Genomic DNA, 14,888 nt, shown 5'->3' with positions numbered 1-14,888 from the left:
AACAGACACTGGAATGGGATGACTGTCATACATGTAGAGATGCTGATTTCAGAATAATTTGCAGTGGTCTCTTAATTAATTTAATTGAATTTATTTATTTTTAATTAATATCATTATTTCGGTTTCTCAGAAAGAGTTTCACCTATCACATTTGAACTGGCAGTAACAACAGCAACAGCAAGTAGCCTACCTCTGCTACTACTACTTCTCCTGCTGCTACCACTGCTATAAGTAATAATGTATAGAAACAAGGCTAAGGGAAATTAAATGGCTTAACTGTAATAGTGCACTATAGGGGATAAATATAGGAAGTGGAAAGACGGGGAAGAGGAAGAGGAAGAGAAGGGGAAAAGTAGGAGGAGTAGTAGAAATAGAAAGAGGAGGTGTCTGTTTGTTGACATCGGATAAATACGAAAATCAGATGTGAAGACTGGTGATAATACATTAATTTCTCGCCGTCATCAATACACATAGCCTTGGCGGAAGCTAAGGTAGAGCTCAAGCTGATGCGCCATTCACTCCGACACCGCTGACCACTGTTTGTAGCCTGATTTTCTACACAGACTGTTCGTCAGCGCTAGCCCCTCTAGCTAAGTGGCTAGCAACATAGCAAGGAAAGTCATCGTTAGCCACAAGCTAATTTAGACGTTGAAATACACTGGTGACACCGTATCGGCAAGTTAAAGTTTAACGTATTATAACAAATGTTGGTTATTGGTCATTTGGACTTCTGAAACCGAGTAGGCGAAACGTAATTGTGTGTTCGCCATTAGCAGTCTAGCATTATTTATGTTAAAGTTAATTAATCCACAGTGTAGCTAGCTAGCTTGCAGTCTAGTGTGTTCCTCAGAATTCATTGCTGTGTTGAAAGCTAGCAATCTACTTGTACCAATCAAAAAGCAGAGTAAGCTATGTTGCTTCGACTTTACAGCACTGATCAATAACCATGGTGTTATTATAATAAGAGGGTGTGTTGCTAATTTTGAAACAAGTCGTTGCAAAGCAGCCGACATTTGTTGCTAATAGTAGACAGTCATGGACGCGACAGCTAGTTGGCTAAATACAACACTCATAGGTATGCAATGCCAACAAAGAGGCTCTCAAAAATAGAACATACGCACTCAGTCGCTGATGGCTGATAAAGCCGTTTGACAGAAATATGTTTATTCACTTGACGAGGGAAATACATTGATAGTATGTTGAAAAAAGTTGAAAAAATGACAAGTTATTATTTGTGAATTCAATGTCATTTCTCAGTGCAATCAGTGTATTTCTTTATCAGGTAGTCCTTGGCCAAAAATAAATGAGACAATTGTTAATTTAAAGTAGTAGAGTCAAACAGGAATGGATGCAAAGGACAGTGGAAAATTTGAGCTTATATTATCCTATTGTAGCATCATAAATGCAAGACTTGGCAACTCCTTACTCCATTAAATAACTCATTAGGTCCCCTGCACTACCTTGGTTTTGATCTGAGCCAGAGAAGAGGAGGCTAACATGGCAACCAAAGCAGGAGACAACCCTGACAGCCTCATGACTCTGGCAACAGTCTTCTGCCTGAGGAATCTAAAGAAGACCATGTGTTACCAAGGATTGAGGAACAAGCTTTTCCTGCGCTCTGACATCTTCCTTCCAAGTGAAATCTGCGACAAGTTGGTCAACACGTAAGTGACAGTATAAATTAATTAATTAATTAATTTTCACCAATTTCAGGTTCTATGTCTAAAAGAAGTTTTTGATTTCATGTTGACTTGTATATACATGTCGACAGATATATGGAGTTGGTCCACACAGACAGTAATTTTGAACCAGAGGAGGGCTTCTTCCAACTATTCTCTGACCCTCGAAGCACCAGACTGACCAGGGTACAGCTGAGAGAAGACTTTGTACGTGACAGAGATTTGGATGCTATTAAAAAGCAGGTACGATGCCTCAGATTAAGCTGATAACATCTTTCGTAGAAGATATTTCAGTTCACCTAGGGAACATCTCAACCAGAAAACCTAGACATGAAAATGTGCGTTGCCATTCACTTTGAAGAGAATACCAAAGGAACTGCAATTGCATTTTACAACCTCAGTCTTATTTTTAAGGTATGGTTATATCATTTTAGTAAGTCATGATGAGGTTTGACCAACTTATTTATTCATTGATTTATTGCTGCATGCAACAATAAATGCAGCAGCGGCGGCAGGCCAAACAGGTTGACAGTTAACAAAAAGGAACCATATTTAATAACAATACTTTGAACACTCATTTACATTTTTTCTATTTTCTCTCCAACAATTACAACAACTTTTACAATATCTTTCTTTTTTGGATAAATTCTTTTCTTTTCAACAGAACAATTACTTACAAACTTACAAACAGGAATCATATTTAATAACAATACTTTACAACTATCTTTTACAATATTTTTCTCTCCAACAATGACAACAACTTTTACAATATCTTTATTTTTTGTACAAGTTACAGATAAAATTACTTACAACTATTTAACATCATTATTTGCACTACCAGTCAAAAGTTTGGACACTTTATTTTCATGACTATTTACATTATAGATTCTCACTGAAGACATCAAAACTATGAACACATATGGAATTATGTGGTAAACAAAAAAATGTGAAATAACTCCAAATATGATTCATAATTCAATTCAATTCAATTTTATTTATATAGCGTCAATAACAATACAAATCGTCTCAAGACGCTTTACAAAAACCCGGCCTGAAACCCCCAGAGCAAGCCTGAAGGCAACGGTGGCAAGGAAAAACTCCCTTTAACAGGAAGAAACCTCGAGCAGAACCCAGCTCATATGGAGGGACCCATCTGCGATCCATCTGAGAGTCCTCAAAGTAGCCACCCTTTGCTTTGCTGACAGCGCTGCAAACCCTTGGACTTCTCTCAATGATCTTCATGATGTAGTCACCTGGGCCCGTATTCCTAAAGATTCTGAGAATCCTCTCAGAGAGCTCCTAACTTAACCTAAAAATTCCTAGGTAGGAGTCTTAGCTTAGGAGTGATTCCAGAAAATTCTCAGAGAACTCTGAACAACGAATGGAAAGAAACTCTTATCTTAGGCCTCGTCCACACGTATGAAAACGATCTTTTCCCCCTCCGTTTTCCCTGGCATCGTTTCAAGAATATCTGCGTCCACACGGATCCGTTTCAGCACGACTGAAAACGCTACTTCATATTCCAGGCCTATAGGTGGCGCTTTTTCTGTTTCAGAAATTCACCAAAAACGGAGAGGAAAAGGCGGAGCATGCGCATAAAGCTTGAGCGCTGTTTACAAATCGGCTTTAGAAGAAACCAAACTCAAGGAGAAATTATATTTTGCCCTGGTAACCCTAATAGGCTCAATATTTTCTCCAGCGGGAACACGAACATGTAGTCTGCCATTGTTGTTGATGTTGTTATGAGACGTCTCGCGGGATATAAGAGGTGGAAGGCTGCTCGAGGGGTGTGGCGATGACATCATCGAAACGCCCGTATGCGTTTTTCGCCGTCCACACGAAAACGCAAGAGCTGTGTTTGCGAATTTTTCCACCCTGGGACCAGGTTTCAGAAAAGTGCGTTTTAGGGCAATGCGTTTACAGGATTTGTGTGGACGATCGGCCAAAACGATGCAAAACATCTGCGTTTAGACCAAAAAGCGTCTCCATGTGGACGGGCCCTTAGTGAGGAGGTGTGGTTGACCCCGTTGCTAGGTGTGAGTCATCATTTCGAGAGGTGTGATTGGTTGATCCTAAAAGCTAGATAAAAATACACTTTTGGTGATAATTGGCCTAGAATGGACGTCAAATTAATAGACTTAATAATAGAATCTAATCTCTATGAAGATTGTGTAATTATAAATAATATTTTACATAAAAATAAATGAATAGTAAGCTATACTTTAAAAAGTATCCTACAAAATATGTAATTAAACTCAGGCCCGCTTGCACAGTATTCACATGCTGATAGTTCTATTTATTTGCTTACATTCATTTGCCATGCTGGTCATTTTTACCCTTCATCCATTTGGTATTAACAAGGGTAAAATGACTCAGCTTTCATCAATTTCTGTGATTGCTAACCGGCCTAGAAGAAGCAGTGTTGTTTGGCGTTCAAATCTTCCACAAACGGAACAGCAGTGGAGAAGAAATGAAGTAGGAAACCCAATTGGACAGAGGAACCGTGTTTGCTTCTGACTGAACTGGTTTAGTCTGTTTCATGAATCGGTTACTATAAATACTATTTATTTATGATAATGAGTGAAATGTGTAGGTTTTCCCTTGGGTTTTGAAGGGCTTAGGGCAGGGGTCTTCAACGTTTTCCAGGCCAAGGACACCCAAACTGATGGAGAGATGGAGTGGGGACCCCCTACTTATGTATATGTGTATTTAAAGACATTTAAATTTATGGAGAAAAAAAAATTTGCAACCCCCCTGCAGTACCTCCGCGTCCCAGACTCCCTGTTGAAGACCTCTGGCTTAGGGTTTGAGGAGAGGTCCTCCCATTCTTTTCTCTCTTTCTCTTTTCTGTCTCAAAATCTATATCTCTGACGGTGAGCATTTCTCGTATTGCCATTTTAAGGGTTTGCTCTGTTTCGTTTCTGCAATGATGACATCAGTAGAAAATTTGTGCACTATATATTTGTTAGGGAGTGGTTGTGACCGTACTGGTTTTTCAATAGTTACTTAAAAAGTTTCCTAACGCACAACTAAATGGTTCATCCAAAGAACCACAGCCGGTCTATTTAGTCTTTCATTACTTGAAGTATAAATTTGTAGGAAGATCGTCTTGAGTGCTCAAAAGTGAAAATGTTCTACCACATATCATGTGGAACCTTGAACCTTGGAAGTATGTGGCTTCCTGACATAAATACAGCTCCACTTCTGGTTTTGTGGTATGAATGAACAGCGGTGAATAATTGGTAGGTTACACAACCTCACCTCAGAGTGCCATTGGATTTCTCTTGCTAAAGAACAGGGATGGTTGGCTATTGGGTTTTCTGGTAACAGTTATAACGACTCAAAGAAATTGTCTCAAGTAAACATCAAGAGACTTTGGTACATTCCCTCCAGTTCCCACTAAACTTGAGGATAATCATCAAGGCTCTGTCATACTTCAGCAAGCTAAAAAATTATTCAATTTGATCCAGAAATTAATTAACAAAGTTGAATGCACTTTCGTCGTATGTTTCGTTGATTGTTGGAACATATGTTTGGTTAACATAAATACATAAATGGTTATACTGCACCACCTTATACTCACCATCTGTTGAGGCAAATAGATTTTCACTGCACCAATGAACACAAGATTGTTTTCACTGATGTCTGTCAACGACTGTTTTTTGACACCGCATTGCCACCTTGCTAATTTAAAACTATGTAGCTTAGTTTCACAGATATTATAATGGTAATTATCATATCATAGATTATGACTAATTAAAGATTTATAATAGTCTTGTAAGTGAACTTATATCTCCTATCCCTGCTGTAGAATATTTTGTTCATTAATAATTAATAATACATGTTTTGTCTTGTGCCAGGACCTCATTGAGCTCCACCTCACCTACTGCAACAGCTTGTCATCCCGCAGCTTAAAAACACTGACATGCTTCCGTGAGACCTTGGTCTCTCTTTGTCTCTTTGGATGCAGCCACATCTTCTACAGGAAGGGTGGTGCCCCTCTTGCCTGTAATGAAGACTCAGAGGATGAAGAGGAGGAGAGCCCTGCTTCTAGGCAAGCAATTGAGACGGACTTTAACTTCCAGGGATTCAACCGCCTGAGGTTGCTCAACCTGGGTGGATTACCTGACGAGGTGGATGCTGAGGCCTTGCTCAAACCCCTAAAGTCACTCACCTCACTAGATCTGTCTAATGTACAGTTGCTGGGAACAGCCTTTCTCACTCAGTGGAAAGACAGACTGGCCTCTGTTGTTCTTTACAATGTGGACCTGTCAGAGGAGTTGGTCAGCACTGTGGTGGAGCTAGTTAATCTCAGGTAAGGTGGGAGGGGATCAGTCATGCGTCTTAAACACAAGGTAGTCCTTTATTTATCCCACTGTGATCATATATTTAACTCATACTGGAATGTCAGTCCATCTATGTATATTTCCTGGAAGGAACCAACTTTACATATATAAGTGATACAATAAAACAGTTTCACAATTTAAAATCTTTATTTTTTATTAATCTAATGGATGGTTATACTTTGCAGGTACAGGTTAACCATATCAGTGTCTAAAAAATGTTTTCATGTTTATCGATATCCAACTTTAAATGAACAAAATGCTAATAAAAATAAGTTTTGGTGTTTTTAACATATGTCCCAATACACTACTTACTCCCAATATAAAGACAGTTTTAGTATTTGTAAACATTTACACTGAAACACTTAACAGAATTTCCGTCAATGTTAATTTCCTAATATGTTAGTAGTGTGCATACCTAATAAATTATTAATAAGATTCACTGCTTCATTAGGCATCTTGACATCTCACGGGAGAGCAGGCGGACCTCAAAGTTTAAGATGACCAGGAAAATCCTGACGGCCATTGTACAACGTCTGGTCAATCTGGTTTCACTGGACATTTCGGGTCACATTATGCTGGACAACTGCACTGTTCCACACTTTGAAGAAGCTATGGGGCGCCCAAGGTGGATTACCAATTGTGGAGTTTGCACTTTACTTACTTTCATTTATTTGCAGATAATATATCAACTTCTAGCAAGTATTATTTTTCTTCTCTTTCAGCATTGAACCATGCAAGAGTAGCATCTACCCTTTCCAGGAGCTGAAGAGGCCCTTGCAGTTTCTGGGCTTGTATGATACTACCCTCTGTAATGTGACACACATTCCTGCATATAAGGTACTCGTTGTCTGTTTAAAGTTTAAAGTCGTATTTCATTCCTTACCTTTTGTAGAGTCACAGATAAGAAACATTGTTCTTGTATTATTTGTGCTAGTTGTCCGGATGAATGAATGAATTGTAGATCATCTGATATTTTGTGTGTAGTCAAAGTAAACTAAATCATTGCAACTCTTTTCTATCTTTAAATTCAATTCAATTTTATTTATATAGTGTCAATAACAATACAAATTGTCTCAAGACGCTTTACAAAATCTGGTCTGAAACCCAGCCAGAAACCCAGAGAGCAGGCCTGAGGGGGAGCAAGAAAAATTCCCTTTTAGCAGGAAGAAACCTTGAGCAGAACCCAGCTCATATGGAGGGACCCATCTGCCTAAGGCAGGGTAGAGACAGAAGAAAGAGAACTGCAGGAGAAGCGAGATAAACATACATCTGTCATAGACACATACATCTGACTTAAAGCATACATGTACAATCTGATGATGATACAAATACAAGATATAGCCGATGATGTTACTTGACAGTTTGAGAATATAAGAGGTATCATAGGCAGGTTGAAGAATTGTTCATTCAGGTAGGAGTGAATAACTGCAGGCCATGAAGATTGGGCAGTTTGATGAGACCACGACAGCAGATGTAGTATGGAGCTCCACGGGGAACACACAACTCCAGGCCAGAGATACTCACAAGAAGAGGGGGGAAGAGGAGGAGAGGGGTGGGAGAAAGGAGGAAGGATGGGAGGGACACACAGCAGTTAACATGCTATGCAGTAGTAGCACAGAATTGCATGACTAGTAATAGATGAGAAATTATATAAGAAATTAGAAGACAGGAGATCAGTGCCAGAGAAAAGAAATGAGAGGATAGGAGCTTGGTGCGAGAGAAGAGGACATGTGCTCAGTGCATCGTCCCCCAGGTGCCTAGGCCTATTGCAGCATAACTAAGGGATGGTTCAGTTCAGCCCTAACTACAACCCCTGGCAAAAAAATATGGAATCACCAGTCTTGGAGGATGTTCATTCAGTTGTTTAATTTTGTAGAAAAAAAAGCAGATCACAGACATGACACAAAACTAAAGTCATTTCAAATGGCAACTTTCTGGCTTTAAGAAACACTAAAAGAAATCAAGAAAAAAAATTGTGGTAGTCAGTAATAGTTACTTTTTTAGACCAAAAAGAGGGAAAAAAATTATGGTATCACCCTGTAAATTTTCTTTCCCAAAACTAACACCTGCATCAGATTAGATCTGCTCGTTCGTCTGCAGTTAAAAAGGAGTGATCACACCTTGGAGAGCTGTTGCACCAAGTGGATTGACATGAATCATGGCTCCAACACGAGAGATGTCAATTGAAACAAAGGAGAGGATTATCAAACTCCCTAAAGAGGGTAAATCATCACGCAATGTTGCAAAAGATGTTGATTGTTCACAGTCAGCTGTGTCTAAAATCTGGACCAAGTACAAACAACATGGGAAGGTTGCTAAAGGCAAGCATACTGGTAGACCAAGGAAGACATCAAAGCGTCAAGACAGAAAACTTAAGGCAATATGTCTTGAAAACAGAAAATGCACAGCAAAACAAATGAGGAACAAATGGGTGGAAACTGGATCACCTAAAGGAAATGGGATTTACATACAGAAAAGATAAACGAAAGCCAACATTAACACCTAAACAGAAAAAAACAAGGTTACAATGGGCTAAAGAAAAGCAATCGTGGACTGTGGATGACTGAATCAAAGTCATATTCAGTGATGAATCGCGAATCTGCATTGGGCAAGGTGATGATGCTGGAACTTTTGTTTGGTGCCGTTCCAGTGAGATTTATGAAGCCGACTGCCTGAAGAAAACATGCAGATTTCCACAGTCATTGATGATATGGGGCTGCATGTTAGGTAAAGGCTGTCATTACATCTTCAATAAATGCACAAGTTTACGTTGACATTTTGGATACTTTTCTTATCCCATCAATTGAAAGGATATTTGGGGATGATGAAATCATTTTTCAAGATGATAATGCATCTTGCCATAGAGCAAAAACTGTGAAAACATTCCTTTAAGAAAGACACATAAGGTCAATGTTATGGCTTGCAAATAGTCCGGATCTCAATCCAACTGAAAATCTGTGGTGGAAGTTGAAGAAAATGGTCCATGACAAGGCTCCAACCTGCAAAGCTGATCTGGCAACAGCAATCAGAGAAAGCTGGAGCCAGATTGATGAAGAGTACTGTTTGTCACTCATTAAGTCCATGCCTCAGAGACTGCAAGCTGTTATAAAAGCCAGAGGTGGTGCAACAAAGTACTAGTGGTGTGTTGAAGTGTTCTTTTGTTTGTTTGTTTTTCATGATTCCATAATTTTTTCCTCGGAATTCAGTGATTCCATAATGTTTTCCCTCTGCTTGGTCTAAAAACGTAACTATTACTGACTACCACAATTTTTTTTCTTGATTTCTTTTAGTATTTCTTAAAGCCAGAAAGTTGCCATTTGAAATGACTTTAGTTTTGTGTCATGTCTGTGATCTGCTTTTTTTCTACAAAATTAAACAACTGAATGAACATCCTCCAAGATTGGTGATTCCGTAATTTTTGCCAGGGGTTGTATAAGCTTGATCAAAAAGGAAAGTCTTAAGCCTGACCTTGAAAGTAGAGAGGGTGTCTGCCTCCCGAACCCAAATTGGGAGCTGGTTCCACAGGACAAGAGCCTAATAGCCGAAGTCTCTACGTCCCTTTCTACTTTTTGAAATTCTAGGAACCACAAGTAGGCCAGCACTTTGAGATCAAAGTGATCTGTTGGTACAGTGGAGTCTTTAGGATACGAATGAATGACAGTAATCCAGCCTGGAAGACACAAATGCAAGAACTAGTTTTTCAGCATCACCCTGAGACATGATGTTCCTAATTTTGACTATATTACGCAGGCGAAAGAAGGCAGTCCTGGTTACTTGCATTACATAAAACATATCAAATATAACACCAAGGTTTTGACAGTAGTACTGGAGGCCAAGGTAATACCATCCAAAGAAACCAGGTGATTAGATAATGAATCTCTGAGATGTTTAGAACCAAATACAATGACTTCTGTTTTGTCTGATTTTAAAAGTAGGAAATTACGGGTCATCCAAGCCTTTATGTCTTTAAGGCATGCTTGGATCTTAACCAGCGGATTCGTGTCATGTGGTTTCATAGATAAATATAGATGGATGTCATCTGCGAAGCAATGGAAATTTATGCTGTGTTTCTTAATAATATTGCCTGAATTTTTCTCTAATACCTACAACTTTATTTGTAGGTATTAGTGAAAGAAGCTGGTGAAGTCATTACTACTCAGGGCTAAAGGATAGATGGCTCAACAGAGTTTTGTTGTCAGCCTGGCTACAGTGCTGAAAAGAAATCTGTTCTTGTTTTATTCTGTTAATGATGAATAATATGTTGTTCTAATATTACAGAGAGATTTTTTGTAAGTTGTTAAACTATCTTTCCAGGCTCTCAGTTTCAACCTTTTCAGCTGACATTTAACGTGGTGCTATATGCTGTAATAACAGTGAAATGGGTTTCCTTGTCACGTTAAATGGAGTCACGGGGCACTGTGCTTGTGAATTTAGCACACACAGAAGCCAAAAATCACTAAAAGATAACATTGGTTATTTTTCAGAAAATAACAAGTTAATCTTATTTGTATGTAATCATATCTATTTGAATTGTTCATTTATGAAAAAAGAAACAAATTAGAGACAATGAATAATAGTCAGTAATACTTATACTAATTTGTGGCTTAATTCTCTGTTCAGGTGACTGGGTCAAAGAATGAAGACCAGGTCTTGAATGCCATCGAGGCTTACACAGAGTTTCGTCCTGAGCTGGCCCACAGAGCCATCAATCAGTTGTTTGATATCGCCCGGATACAACATTGCAGCCAGCTGCTCCGAGCTTTACAAGTATGCAGTTGGCTTGATCTTTGAAAGAAATTACTCTAACATGTTACTGTTAATCATTGTGAGGTTTATTTCATGCCTGTATCACTATCTCATTAGACTCCTGTAAACACTCTGTTCTTGTTTCAGCTTGTCATTGCAGCTCTGAAGTGCCATAAATATGATAAAAGCATTCAGGTGACGGGCAGTGCTGCTCTTTTCTACCTGACCAACACAGAGTACCGCAGTGACCAGAGTGTACGGTTGCGCCGAGAGGTTGTCCAAGTGGTACTAAATGGAATGGAGCAGTATCAGGAGGTCACTGTAAGTCTACTGTGTCATCAGTTTCTTATTTCAACTCAGATTTTAGTAGACATTATTGGACTATTTTATAGTAGTAATATAACCTTATGGTTGTTGTTGTTTTGATTCAACATTTCTCATTTAAAAAGTTTACCTTGTATTAACGTCTAAAAAGAATTAGTAAGAAAACTAGATGATCGCAAGCGATCATAAAGGGGTCCATGCCGTGGCGAAGTCGTCCCCAAGCGGGACGCAAAGGCATAAGTGGGTCGGACACGGCCTGAAAGGAGGAGGTGTCTGCGGAGGAGTCCTTTGGCTGACAAGTGAATGAGAGTCAGACAGGTCGGAAGCAACGTAATTTAGTGGGCTTGTATGTGTTTACCGTGGTGGTTTGTGAGATATAAACATGTAGTGGTTGTAGCGTCCCATACAGCCCGAATTTCATGAAACTTGGATTGTACGCAAGCATATTATAATGACGGTTGCTAAGTTCCGATCCTTGCCCCTGGGAGCAAGGATTGGGTGAATACTTCAAAAGTTATAGGCCTTAAAGTCATATTAAATGTTTGCGTGTCACCTGTGGCACCCCCTGTAGACGCAACCTAATGGGCGTCTACACAATATTTTACAAATTGTGTGTGCCAAATTTCATGAAGTTAGCTATTGCAGTTTTGGAGATATTGCTTTTGTAGCACCCCCAGAGACCAAGGGTCACAAAAGTTAGGGTACTTGTACGGAATCATGTTATTATCAATGGTATGAAGTTTGATTAGGTACATACTAACCCTGCTAAAGTTCTTAAATTTTCATTATCTTTGTCCATAAATGATACATGCCAAGTTTGGTGAGAATTGGATGAGCGGGCTAGGAGGAGTTGATTTTCCTTTGAGGTGCAATTTTTTCAAAATGGTGGGAAAAACATGGCAGGCGGAAATAGGGCTATTTTGCTTCTAGGGCACACAGTTCTCGAGATATGAGCCAAAACATAAATTGGCTTATTATAGCGCCACCTACCTGTAGGCATGTGTATTGACACCTTGGCAAAGTGAAATGCTAGGACTTCTACCGAGTTTGATGCTTTTCGTCCTTGCAGTTTGTCCTGGGCAGATACCTTTAGCTCAGCAGAATAATAAGGCGAAGAAAAATAATAAAAATTGCAACAAAATCAGTAGGGATCCTGTAACTTCGTTTGCATGGACCCCTAATAAGTGTTGGAAAAGTACAGTTGCTGTGTTGTATCTGCTGGAGGACCATAATAATACCCCACCTTAATATAATCTACAAAAAACTGTCACTGTGTGTAATTTATTCTGTTGATCTGAATTACAAACATCCACAGTGTTTCAAGGTTGTTAAACTATAAATCAATTGAATAATATTGATTGAATAATTTCACTTCACTGTAAAAGTCAAGAAGAAGCATTCTTTTCATTGAAGTTTAAAGAAAAAGGAGCACAACATTGAATGGATGAATGAATGAATGAAGACTTTACCATCTTGCTTAGTCATGTAATGGGTATCATCTCTCTTAAGGTGTGTTTGAGCAACATCATGTTTGATTGGCAAACTGTCTGTGTTCCCCTTCCCTGCACCACACCAGGTCCAAAGGAACTGCTGCTTGACTTTGTGTAACTTCAGTATTCCAGAGGAACTGGAGTTCCAATACAGTCGAGTCAACCAGCTACTGCTGAAAATCCTGGAGCCAGCACGGCAAGATGAGTCCATCCAAAGAATCGCAGTTCATCTCTGCAATGCTTTGGTCTGCCAGGTGGACAACCATCACAAGGAAGCTGTGGGAAAGATGGGATTTGTTAAGGTAACATTTGCAAATGTGTCACTGTTTTTAACTTTCGCATATTCCTGTCATACAGCCATAAAAAAAAAAAAAAAAAAAAAAAAAAAAGTTTTCTGTGACATGACAACAGCATCATGTCACCATACAGTAAAATAAGCCTCAAGAAGTGGTCATTAAGTCCTCTGCCTGGTGAAACCACCCAGTAATCCTGAAATAATTAACCCCTTGTCGTTCGATGGCCCGCCTGCAGCTGTCCTCTATTTTTACTAAACCAGGGATTAACTCAGCCCCATGTCTATGTGCCATCTAATTTTATACATCGTTGGAAAGCTTAATTTCTTGAAATTAGAAGGTGCATAACATTTCAGGTACATCATAACTGCAGGCTCAGTAAACACTTATGTCAGACCAGTCATAAACACAAAATGCAAACGCATTGACTAGCTAATGAAAACAACGATATGATGACAGGTGGTTTTTCTTTCCAGAACAAGTAGCCATGTGTGCTTCCAGTTACCATGGCACTCAACATGCGCAGCTATGGTCTAGGGCAGGGCTATTCAATTACAAATTCAGTTGGGCTTTAAGAAGCTGGCAATGACAAATTTCAAACCAATACAGATTAATATGATGAAAAGAATACACAGAATGTAATTCTGTAAATAATCATTTCGGTCTCATCTTACCCAGGCACATCTCTGCATAAAAACAAAGAGGGGCACAGTTGTAGCAATAACATTTGTTTGTAGTCATAAGATAAGGTTTTATTTGTCACATGCACAGTTATACATAGTACAATGCACAGTGAAATGTATTTTTGTACCTGTAGCCTGTAGTATAAAAAGAACAAAACAGTAATAATTTCACACAGCACACAAGGTAAAAAATGTAAGTATAAATGTATAGGGAAATAAAATACCATAAAAATAAATAAAATACTAGATGATCGCCAGCGATCATAAAGGGGTCCATGCCGTTGCGAAGTCGTCCCCGAGCGGGATGCAAAGGCATAAGTGGGTCGGACACGGCCTGAAAGGAGGCAAAGTGTCTGTGGAGGAATCCTTTGGCTGACAATTAAATGAGAGTCAGGCGGGTCAGAAGCAACGAAATTTGGTGGGCTTGAATGCAGTCTTCCACAGATGCCATTGCCTTAGTCTGCCACTAGAGGGAGTCATAGGCTAAAGCAGGTGGGAAAAGACCTGTCTGCCAACTGAGTAGGAAATAGGACTCAAATATTGACATGTCACCAGTAGTGCCCCCTACAGACCATATTGCATGAAACTTAGTGGGCTTGTAAGAAGTCATCCAGAGATGATTGTCAAATTTCAAGCAGTTTACTGTGGTGGTTTGTGAGATATAAACATGTAGTGGTTATAGCGCCCCCTACAGCCCGAATGGCATTCCGAACTTGGATTGTACGCAAGCATATTATAATGACGGTTGCTAAGTTTCATAAGGATTGGGAATACTTCAATTCAATTCAATTCAATTTTATTTATATAGCGTCAATAACAATACAAATCGTCTCAAGACGCTTTACAAAAACCCGGCCTGAAACCCCCAGAGCAAGCCTGAAGGCAACGGTGGCAAGGAAAAACTCCCTTTTAACAGGAAGAAACCTTGAGCAGAACCCAGCTCATATGGAGGGACCCATCTGCCTAAGGCCAGCCGGGTACAGAGAAGAAAGAGAGAAGAGAACAGCAAAGAGAGAAGAGAAGAGAACAGCAAGATAAACATACATCTGTCATAGATACACATATCTGACTAAAGTGTACACGTGGAATCTTATGATACAAACTGATGATGTTACATGACAGTTTGAAAATGTAAGAGGAATCATAGGCAGGTTGGAGAATTGTTCATTCAGGTAGGAGTGGATAACTGCAGGATTCCATGAAGACTGGGCAGGCTGATGAGACCACGACAACAGATGTAGTATAGAGCTCCACAGGAAACACACAACTCCAGGCCAGAGATACTCACAAGAAGAGGGGGGAAGAGGGGGGAAGGGGGGTGGCTTCA

General features: G+C 39.4%; 1 protein-coding gene across 3 annotated transcripts in view; it reads left to right on the top strand.

Moving 5' to 3' along the window:
• Positions 1-231: 231 nt before the first annotated feature.
• Positions 232-14,888, top strand: part of zer1 (zyg-11 related, cell cycle regulator) — a 30,007-nt gene continuing 15,350 nt past the window's right edge. Inside the window, exons 1-9 of one of the 3 annotated variants that reach the window (XM_084571723.1) lie at positions 232-491; positions 1,447-1,664; positions 1,772-1,922; positions 5,540-5,994; positions 6,477-6,650; positions 6,748-6,862; positions 10,646-10,792; positions 10,919-11,092; positions 12,672-12,887. In XM_084571723.1, coding sequence (XP_084427849.1) covers positions 1,498-1,664; positions 1,772-1,922; positions 5,540-5,994; positions 6,477-6,650; positions 6,748-6,862; positions 10,646-10,792; positions 10,919-11,092; positions 12,672-12,887 — 1,599 coding nt within the window. In that variant the 5' untranslated portion in view covers positions 232-491; positions 1,447-1,497. Of the gene's footprint in view, positions 1,665-1,771; positions 1,923-5,539; positions 5,995-6,476; positions 6,651-6,747; positions 6,863-10,645; positions 10,793-10,918; positions 11,093-12,671; positions 12,888-14,888 lie in introns of all 3 variants that reach the window. The other 2 variants (XM_084571724.1, XM_084571722.1) reach the window with 2 other exon arrangements.

The sequence above is a fragment of the Chelon labrosus genome (assembly GCF_963514085.1).
Source record: "Chelon labrosus genome assembly, chromosome: 22".
Classification (NCBI taxonomy): domain Eukaryota; kingdom Metazoa; phylum Chordata; class Actinopteri; order Mugiliformes; family Mugilidae; genus Chelon; species Chelon labrosus.
The sequence above is the reverse complement of the archived record's forward strand: the minus strand, read 5'-3'. Positions and strand labels throughout refer to the sequence as shown.